The sequence below is a fragment of the Myotis brandtii genome, unplaced genomic scaffold, assembly GCF_000412655.1.
Source record: "Myotis brandtii unplaced genomic scaffold, ASM41265v1 scaffold209, whole genome shotgun sequence".
In the NCBI taxonomy this organism is placed as follows: domain Eukaryota; kingdom Metazoa; phylum Chordata; class Mammalia; order Chiroptera; family Vespertilionidae; genus Myotis; species Myotis brandtii.
The window spans coordinates 896,409-907,337 of record NW_005357806.1 but is presented as its reverse complement, the minus strand read 5'-3'; the positions used below and the strand labels follow the sequence as shown (position 1 = coordinate 907,337).

The 10,929-nt window shown below is 41.7% G+C and overlaps 1 protein-coding gene across 2 annotated transcripts in view; it reads left to right on the top strand.

Moving 5' to 3' along the window:
- AMN1 (antagonist of mitotic exit network 1 homolog) overlaps window positions 1-10,929 on the top strand; it is a 35,901-nt gene that overhangs the window by 1,242 nt on the left and 23,730 nt on the right. For both annotated transcript variants that reach the window (XM_005865659.2, XM_014539214.1), the window contains one exon: window positions 9,904-10,036. In XM_005865659.2, coding sequence (XP_005865721.1) covers window positions 9,904-10,036 — 133 coding nt within the window. Of the gene's footprint in view, window positions 1-9,903; window positions 10,037-10,929 lie in introns of those variants that run through there.

Genomic DNA, 10,929 nt, shown 5'->3' with positions numbered 1-10,929 from the left:
GATTCTCAGGCAGGGTGACCCGCGTCACCGCTGGGTGCCATGGGCGAGCCACAGGCTCTCCCGGTGCCGAGCGCTTGACCCACAAAGTTCTGTCACGGTGCCCGCCTCTGGGACTGTAGTGAGCAATAAACTTCACATGTGAAGGCCTCATTTAGAAGGATGCGTGGTGTCAAAGGACATTTCAGAGAGCTTTCCTTTTTGTGAGTGTTTTATTTCAGAGCCTGTGGTTAGGAAACGGGACAGGAGGAGTCCTGGTGCCCGGAGCTGCCAGAGGCACATAGGTAGAGAGGAGGTTGAATCTGTGGTGCTTTTCATTATTCAGATGGCCAGTGATCTGAGAGAGTGACAGGTGTAATACCCCCAAAGCACCACTCTGACGTTTCATTTCAAGCCAGCGTTTATTCTGTATAAGGACTAGAGGCCCCGTGCACAAAATTCGTGCAGGGGTGGGGGGATGCCCCTCAGCCGGCCTGCACCCTCTCCAATCTGGGACCCCTTGGGGGATGTCCAACTGCCAGTTTAGGCACCCAACTGCCCTCCCCTGCAGGCCTGATCGCCCCCCAACTGCCCTCCCCTGCCGGCCTGATCGCCCCCCAACTGCCCTCCCCTACCTGCATGGTCGCCCCCCAACTGCCCTCCCCTACCTGCCTGATCGCCCCCCAACGGCCCTCCCCTGCCGGCCATCTTGTGACAACGTGAGGGCTGCCATCTTGGGGCGTTGTGCCACCTTGGCTTTTATTGTATCCGATAGAGGGTGGGTGGGGGTGGGGTGGGGGATTAAAACTATTGAGTTCCCAGGGTCTGCTTCCCATCACTGTCGCTGCAGAGATTAGCCCTGGAACGCTGTCTGCCTTCAGATAGGCTCTGTCCTCCATCTGCGCTTAAAATGTATCTTCTTTTCCCTGAGGAGCTCATCTGGGGTCAAGGCTGCCTTATCGTTCGGCCCTGTTCTTCTTCTTGTAATGGGTCTAGTTTCCCAGGGTCTGTAAGAAAAATGTCTTTTCTGTGTGAATAGCTGTAAAGCAACTGTTCTATTTCTATGACATGCACCTCCCCTATCAGGATGGCTTCTAAAGTGAGAGTGATTGGTTAAAAGTGATTATCTTATACAATTTTAGGGAGATTATTTAAGTTGATTATCAAAGGCATTTATAAGAAATAATCTCTTGCATATCACTTTGTTCATGAAATAAACTAGAGTAACTTTTGCTTATGTGGCCAAACTGGTTTGCTCTGCTTGAGGGATTTTCAAGCCTGGTATCTTATTTTATTTTATTTTTTTAAATCCCTCCTTTTGGTCATTCAGCAGGCTAAGAGTGTCAACCAGTATAGTGTTACTCTCGCTACCACTGTTGATGTAGGCATTGGGATGGATGGTCATACAATTACTGTGTTCCCTACAGTTGCCAAGTCATCTGGACATGGCTGGTGGGATCACTGAATTCTTCAAGTTGTCTAATCCTGGTAGATAACATTGGATGTGAGTGGTTGTTGAAAGGCATTTATAACTCTTGAGAGGATGCAGTGCTCTAGGAAGGTTAATATGGTGATTATGAGAATGATAGCCAAGGATTGAAAAATTCCCTAGAGTAGAGATTCCCCAGTGCCAAAATGTAATCAATTAAATAAATCAGTGAAAGAAGTGTTGCCTATTTGATGAAAGATTGTTATCTGATCTTTAAGTAAGACCTTTTAAGTTTTGGGTAACAGTTCTTGATTTATTAACATAAAACTTTTTTTTTTTTTTTTTTTTACCAGTTACAGCAAGCACCTTATTGTTGGGTGGTTAGGATGTTTAAGGCTATGTGGTTATCTCATATAACTCTGGCTAAAGAGTTATAAATTCTTGCTGTAAGTGTTGAGATTTTGCAGAGGATAAGGTCTCTTCTAATGAGGCAGTCCTTTGTTGATGTCCTTTCCAGTAAACTCCTTAGGTTCTAATGTGTGCAGCACACTGCCTTCCTTTGGGAGGGAATCACAGAAAGCTTTTGGGACCTGGTGGAAATAAGGCTTTCAGTACTGCATTAGTGCCTTACTGTATTGAACTGTGTCATCATTGCTCAGGACAGGATAAACATGAGGATGTCTTCTTTCAGGAGGCAGTGTTATAGGTAAGTTTCCATCTAAGATAGGCCTTTATATTGTACTAGAGGCCCAGTGCACGAAAATTCGTGCAAGAGTAGGCCTTCCTTTCCCCGGCTACCAGCACCAGCTTCCCTCTGGCACCTGGGACCCAGGCTTCCCTACTCCGGCCACCAGCAGGCACCTGAGACCCGGGCTGGCTTCCCTCAGGCTGCCCGCAGGCACCCTGGATCCGGGCTGGCTTCCCTTGAGCTGCCCGCAGGCACCCGGGATGCGGGCTGGCTTCCCTCCAGCCCTGGCTCTGTCAGGAAGGACATCCGGAATGACGTCTGGAAGACTTCCAGTCTAGTTAGCATATTACCCTTTTATTATTGTAGATAAGCAATCAGGTATTTAATAAGAGGCATTTCTATGGAACAAAAAAGACAAAGAATCATAGTTGGAGCAATTATAAACTCAGTTTCTGAGTCTGGAGAGCAGCCAGTCAAGAAAATGTCCGGATTTGAGCTTGAATCTTTAGATGGTGGAATGAGGGTGGCAGTTTTAATCTGATGGATTTTCCTGGCTTGCAGTTTGAATGTCCTGGGTGATATCATTAGGTGTTCTGATGACCTTTCTGAGTGGCCCACAGAGAAGTAGGTATGAATATTGTCTTCATGATCTGTTGTGGTCTCAGCTCTGCCATTATAGTGTGAAAGCAGCTATACACAAAACATACATGACTGGACATGGCTGTGTTCCAAGAGAACTTTATTTACAAATGCAGGCAACAGGCCAGATTTGGCTGATGGGCCATGGTTTTCCTACCCCTGGTCTAAGGTAAGGGTAACAGCTTTCATTCACACATTGCCCTGATCAGCCCATACTGCAGCCTGTCTTCCAAAGTTCTGATTCAGCTGGACAGCTACTGACACCCAGTGAAACCATCAGCTTTCAACTGAGCAGAACCATCACTGAACTAGGCCCAGACACTTAGGGAAACTTCTGTGAATTAAGGGTCTCATTGAGCCAATGGCTTTGCTTCAGGTGGTCTGAGTGGCAGATAAAGTATCGCCCAAAACTGTCACTTTTCCACAAAAAACAAAGATCCCTCTAGAGCAGCGGTTCTCAACCTGTGGGTCACGACCCCTTTGGCGGTCGAACGACCCTTTCACAGGGGTCACCTAAGACCATCCTGCATATCAGATATTTACATTATGATTCATAACAGTAGCAACATTACAGTTATGAAGTAGCAACGAAAATAATTTTATGGTTGGGTCACAACATGAGGAACTGTATTTAAAGGGCTAGAAGGTTGAGAAGCACTGCTCTAGAGCCAGGCCAAATGTGATTTTAAAAAAAAATTATAGTTGACCTACATCATATTTGTCTCAGGTGTACAACACAGTGACTCGACACCTGTGTATCTTACAAAGTGACCACCGTGATAAATCTAGTAACCATCTGTCACTGTACAAAGTTATTACTATAGTATTGACTGTATTCTCTATCCCTGTACATTATATCACTGTGACTTATTTATTTTATAACTAGAAGTTTGTACCTCTCAATCCTCTTCACTGTTTTTTCCTTCTCTTGTAACTATCAGTTCTCTATATCTCTGAGTCTGTTTCTGTTTTATTTTGTTTATTCACTTTTTGTTTTATAGATTCCACTTGTAAGTGAAATCATATAGTTTTTGTCCTTCTCTGTCTGACTTATTTCACTTAGCATAATACTCTCTAGGTCCATCCATGTTGTCGCATGGCTGAGTAATATCTTCTTTATCCATTTATCTATCAATGGACACCTAGGTTGTTTTCATATCTTAGCTATTGTAAATAATGCTGCAGTGAACATAGGGGACATATATCATTTCAAAATAGTGTTACTGTTTCTTTGTATAAATACCCAGAAGTGAAATTGCTGGGTTATATAGTAGTTTTATTTTTAATTTTTTAAGGACCTTCCATACTGTTTTCCATAGTGGCTGTACCAGTTTATCAGTTTGAATATACCATTTCCATATGGTCAGCAAGGCTTTTGGGTCCTTCTCTTATCACTTAAACTTATAAGAGTCCAAGTTGATCCATGTCAAAATAAGGATATCAGACCATACAGTCAGTCACAAGGTCTCATGCTCAGGCATTCAGTTTCAACACAAGCTTATGAGCAGGTTAATAGCTGCTTTCAAAAAAAAAAAGAGTATGTGGTGGCAGCTACATCAGGCAGGTAATAATGTTGTACACGTATACCTCACTATTGTGTTTCATAATTTTTACAAATCAAAGGTTTGTGGCAACCCTGGGTCAAGCAAGTCTATTGGTACCATTTTTCCAATAGCATTTCCTCACTTGCTATTTCTGTGTCACATTTTGTTCATTCTCCCAATATTACAAAATTTATTATTATTGTTGTTATTGTTATGGTGATCTGTGATCAGTGATATTTGATGTTACTATTGTAATTGGTAATTGTTTTGGGGCCCTGCAAACCACATCCATATAAGAAGGCAAACTTAATTGATAAATGTGTGTGGTCTGACTGCTCCACCGACTGTTCCCCCCCCCCCCCCCCCCCGTTTCTTTCCCTTTCCTCGGGCCTCCCTGTTTCTTGAGATCCAACAGTATTGACATTAGGCCAATTAATAGCCCTATAGTGGCCTCTAAGTATTGAAGTAAAAGGAAGAGTCACAGGTTTCTTTAAATAAAAAGCTAGAAATGATTAAGCTTAGTGAGAAAGGCATGTCAAAAGCCAGGATAGGTCAAAAGATAGGTTTATTGCTCCAAATAACCACGTTATAAATCCAAAGGAAAAGTTCTTGAATAAAATGTAAAGTGCTACTCTAGTAAATATATGAATGATAAGAGATGAAACAGCCTTATTGATGATATGAAGCAAGTTTTAGTGGTCTGGATAGAAGATCAAACTAGCCATCACATTCGCCTATGCCAAAGCCTAATCCAGAGCAAGGCTCTAACTCTCTTCAATTCTTTGAAAGCTGAGAGGCGAGAAATCTGCAGAAGAAAAGTTTGAAGCTAGCAGAGGTTGATTCAGGAGGTTTCAGGAAAGAAACCAAATTTATAATAGAAAAATGCAAGGTAAAGCAGCAAGTGCTTATGTAGAAGCTACAGCAAGTTATCCAGAAGATCTAGCTAAGATAATGAAGGTGGCTACACTAAACAACAGGTTTTCTTTTTTTTTTTTCTTTTTTCTTTTTTTCCCCCTCATAACTCCCCTCCTCCCAGTTCCCGCCCCACCCTCCGCCCTCACTCCCCATCCACTGTCCTCATCCATAGGTGCACGATTTTTGTCCAGTTTCTTCCCGCATCTCCCATTCCCCTTTCCCCCCCAAGAATAGTCAGTCCATTCCCTTTCTATGTCCCTGATTCATTATAATCACCAGTTCATTCTGTACATCAGATTATTTATTCACTTGGTTCTTAGATTCACTTGTTGATAGATGCATGTTTGTTGTTCACAATTTGTATCTTTACCTTTTTCTTCTTCCTCTTCTTAAAGGATACCTTTCAGCATTTCGTATAATACTGGTTTAGTGGTGATGAACTCCTTTAGCTTTTCCTTATCTGTGAAGCTCTTTATCTGACCTTCAATTCTGAATGATAGCTTTGCTGGATAAAGTATTCTTGGTTGTAGGTTCTTGGTATTCAGCACTTTGAATATTTCTTGCCATTCCCTTCTGGCCTGCAAAGTTTCTGTTGAGAAATCAGCTGACAGTCGTATGGGTATTCCCTTGTAGGTAACTGAGTTTCTTTCTCTTGCTGCTTTTAAGATTCTCTCTTTGTCTTTTGCTCTTGGCATTTTAATTATGATGTGTCTTGGTGTGGTCCTCTTTGGATTCCTTTTGTTTGGGGTTCTCTGCGCTTCTTGGACCTGTAAGTCCATTTCTTTCACCAGGTGGGGGAAGTTTTCTGCCATTATTTCTTCAAATAGGTTTTCAATATCTTGCTGTCTCTCATCTTCTGGCACCCCAATTATTCTGATGTTTGTACGCTTGAAGCTGTCCCAGAGGCTCCTTACACTATCTTCGTATTTTCGGATTCTTTTTTCATTTTGCTTTTCCGGTTGGGTGTTTTTTGCTTCTTCGCATTTCAAATCTTTGGCTTGATTCTTGCGCTCCTCTGGTCTGCTATTGGGTGTAATATTCTTTATTTCCGACCGTGTATGCTTAATTTCTAGTTGTTTCTTTATCATAGCATCGAGGGTCTCATTAGTTTTCGTGAGGCTCTCCAGAAGTTTATTGCAAGCCCTCAAAATTGCGTTTTTTAGCTCTATATCCTCCATTTCTGTCATGTTTTTTTGTCTCCGCATTTTTTATGCTTTCTTGGTGCACCCCCTAGTGGTCTTTGTGCGCAGTCTTGTTCTAGTTGAGCCTTGATTGTTGTAGTTAATACTAGAGGGATTTGACCACCAGGCCGACTGGCTGTGTGAATCAGCTGTGTCTGCCGCGGAAAACTTCTGTCCTCTGGGGAGGTGCTAATCTAGCCTTTGCCTGAGGCGATCCGGCAAATGGCTCTGCGCAGGGCTTGGGCGGGGCGGGCTCAACAGGGCGGGCGGAGGGAGCCGTTATGGTGCCCTCAGTCCTGTTCCCAGAGGCTCTGCTTCTCAGAACCCCAGGAACCGCTGCAAACCTCGGAGAGAAAGCTGCCTTCCAACTGATGCCAGACACTCCCGCTTCTCCCGTTTGGGTCCGAGTCCCCAGCGATTCGCCCGTATCTGGAGCTCAGAGTCTGAGACTCCCCCCTGACCGAAAACGACAACCGCGCTCTCAGCCACCAGCCCGCTTTGCGCGCGCACCTCCGCACCTGAGTATTTTCCACACTGCGCCTCCTCTGAGCCTCGGTGTGCTGTTATTTTTCCTTCTAGTTGAAGAGTCTCTCCTCAGCCAGCCTTCCTGTGGTTCTGGGTGATGTCCGTTCCGTCTTTTAGTTGTATTTTTGAAGTGGTTGTTTGCGGCAGCAGTCTGCGGTGTTTACCTATGCCGCCATCTTGGTCTCTCTAAACAACAGGTTTTCAATGTAGACAGAACAGCCTTCTATTGGAAGAAGGTGCCACCTAGAACTTTCATAGCTGCAGAGTAGAAGGCAATGCCTGGCTTCAAAACTTCAAAGGATAGGCTGACTCTCCTACTTGGGTCTAATGCAACTGGTGATTCCAAGTTGAAGCCAATGCTCATTTACCATTCCAAAAATTTTAGGGTCCTTAAGGATTATGCTCAGTTTACTCTGCCTGTGCTCTATAACTAGAACAACAAAGCCTGGATGACAGCATATCTGTTTACAGTGGGGTTTACTGAATATTTTAAGCCCTCTATTGAGACCTATTGCTCAAAAAAAAAGATTCCTTTTATTTTTTTTAATATATATTTTATTGATTTTTTTTTTTACAGAGAGGAAGGGAGAAGGATAGAGAGTTAGAAACATTGATGAGAGAGAAACATCGATCAGCTGCCTTCTGCACACCCCCCCCACTGGGGATGCGCTCGCAACCAAGGTACATGCCCTTGACTGGAATCGAACCGGGGACTCTTCAGTCCGCAGGTCGACGCTCTAGCCACTGAGCCAAACCGGTCAGGGCATCCTTTTAAAATATTACTGCTCATTGACAATGTATCTGGTCACCCAAAAGCTCTGATAGAGATATACATGAGATTAATATTTTAAACCCTGCTAACACAACATCCATTCTGCAGCCCATGAGTCAGTAGTAATTCTGACTCTCAAGTCTTATTATTTAAGGGATGCATTTTGTAAGGCTATAGCTGCCATGGATAGTGATGGTAGATTATAGTGATGAATCTGGACAAATTAAATTGAAAACCTTATGGAAATGATTCACCATTCTAGATGTCATTCATAATTCATGGGAAGAAGTAAAAATATCACCATTAACAAGCATTTGGAAGAAGTTGATGGATGACTTCAAGGGGTTCAAGACTTCAGTGGAGGAAGTCACTGCAGGTGGGGTGGAAATAGCAAGAGAACTAGAATTTTAAGTGGAGCCTGAAGACGTGACTGAATTGCTGCAATCTCATTAAAAAACTTCAGCAGATGAGGAGTTACTTCTTTTATGGATGAGCAAAGGAAGTGGTTTCTTGAGATGGAATTGAGTTCTGGTGAAGATTTTTCGACAACAAAGGATTCAGAATATTACATAAACTTAGTTAAAGCAGCGGCAGGGTTTGAAAGGATTGAGTCCAATTTTTTTTTGCCACTCCAATTTTAAAAGAAGTTTTCAGTGGATAAAATGCTGTCAAATGGCACTGGCCGGTTTGGCTCAGTTGGTTGGGTATTGCCCCATGTACCAAGACGTTGCTGGTTCGATTCTTGTTAAATTCTTCTTTTTTGTTGATACTCACCCAAGGAAATGTTTCCATTGATTTTTAGACAGAGTGGAAGGGAAAGGGAAGAGACAGTGAGGAGCATCGATGTAAGAGAGACACATTGATTGGTTGCCTCCTGCATGCGCCCAACTAGGACTGGGCCTTGAGTCTGCAACCGAGGTATGTGCCCTTAACTGGAATTGAACCTGGGACCCGTTAGTTTATGGGCCGATGCTCTATCCACTGAGCCAAACCGGCTAAGGCATAAAACTGTACTTGATGCTCAACAGTGTTGTAATAGCTATGTATGGTGCCAGGGGGGTACTGGAAATATTGGGGGGAACACTTTGTACTTGATGCTTTAAAGAATTTCTTAAGATATTGAGTAAAATAAGGTGTAGAAAAGTGAGTGTAGAATGCTGACATTTTAGGAAACTATGATCCTCCTCTCACCCTTTAAGTGTATGTGAGTATGTGCATGTTTGTACAAGCACAGAGAAAAATATGAAAGACTGTACACTAATTTAGCATGAAGAATTAAACTAATGAAAGAGGGAAGGATAGGAGGGAAAGACAGAGGCTACCCAAAGAGGAAAAGAAAAAATAGATAGCACTAAAAAAATTCAAGTGAATGACCACATTTATTCATGAATGTAACATTATGTATATTGGGGTATTTGTAGGCAGAAATTAAATAAGATTTATATTTATTTGTTTAAAGTATGGGTTTCTCATATAGTTGGAATTTTAGGCCACATATGGGTATGTTGGTCACATGCGTCTTAGTGGTTGCATGCTCTGAAAACTGCTTTAAGCATATACAATCCTGGCACTAAGTTTGTTTTCTATATGATTTGTACTATTTGTGGAATCTTTGTGGTTATAGTTTCTCTAATGATTTCATTACCTGCATAATTTTTAAGAAAAATAGTGAAAATGAGTTTGATGGATTAACAGTTAAAACTTTTCGATTAGTAGGCCCTAGTTTAATGCTTACTTAGGAATATGGGACTGAAATCTTGTGTCTTTAGGAATTAGACTGACTTAGAAAAAACACTATTTTTGGCCATTTCAAATGTATTTTAGTAAATGAGGTGTGCAAGAGAAAAAGTTAAAAATCACTTTTCTACGAAGAAGAAAAACTTGTCCATTACTGAGCACAGACTAAGCTTTGGAATCTTATGAAGTTTAAGTTATAAATATTAGTATAAAATATACACTCTCTTCAACAGTGTTGTAATATCTATCTATGTATGGTGCCGGGGGGTACTGGAAATATTGGGAGGAACACTTTGTAAAGTATATAATTATCTAACCACTTTGCTATACACTTGAAATTAATACAAAATAATGTTAAATGTAAACTGTAATTGAAAAATAAAATTTAAAAATGTACTCTCTTTATGAAAGGACTAAATGCTAACAAACAGCATTAAATAAATGTTAAGACTCAGTACTGGTACAGTATAATTTACTATATCACAATTGTATTTCAGATGCCTTTGGTGCTTCACGAAGAATATTTCCAGATATATCACAGACATTAAGCCTTTGCCTCCCAACATAAAAGATAGACTGATTAGAATGATGAGCCTGCAGGGACAGATAACAGATTCAAATATAAGTGAGGTAAGAGTATGTACAACTATAAAGCAAGCATATTATATTTTACTGTTTGGATATGGTTTCAGATTTCTGGAGCAATGGTATATGGTAGGATTAATAATACTTTTAAGATATAATAAAGCATCAGGGTTTTTTTTCTCTCTAGAAAACCAGAATGTTCATGTGTAATAGTTCTAAAAAATCTCTCCTACCATTTTTCAGTTGTTTCCCTTGTCTTCATAGTACCAGCACCTTAATCTCCGTGTTTTTTAAAAGTTTTAAACTTTTTGATCAATTATACCATAATAAATCTGGAAAGAGTAAAACATTAAGTGCAGGGTAAATAAATAAGTGGTCAAAAAAAAAAAAAAAAGATCCACACTAAGAAATATATGTTACATTGTGACTCTAGTACACAAACCACACTTACCCGTGACAGTACAGCAGGCCCTCCAATACACATCATCCTATCTAATAAAAGAGAAACATGGTAATTAGCCGTACCTCTGCTACCCTTCCCATTGGCTAATCAGGGCGATATGAAAATTAACTGCCAGCCAAGATGGCGGCCGGCAGCCAGGCAGCTTGAAGCTAACAGGAGGCTTGCTTGCTTCAGTGACGGAGGAAGCCAACGTTCCCCGCCTGCCGCTGCTGGCCTCTGAGCTTGCAGTTTGAAACATTGTTACAAATATAGAAGCTAAACAAAACCCCAGAAACCTGCTTTCAGCCAGCCGGGATCTCAGAGCTGGAGTTGAAACAGTGTTTCAATTATAGAACCCAAACAAACCAGATACCTGCTTTCAGCAGCCGAGGCCTCAGAGCTGGAGCCAAGCCTCAGAGCTAAAGCTGGCCCAGAATAAAAAAAAAAAGAAAAAAAGGAGCGGTTGGGAGCTTCAGTCCCCCGCCAGCCTGAAAAC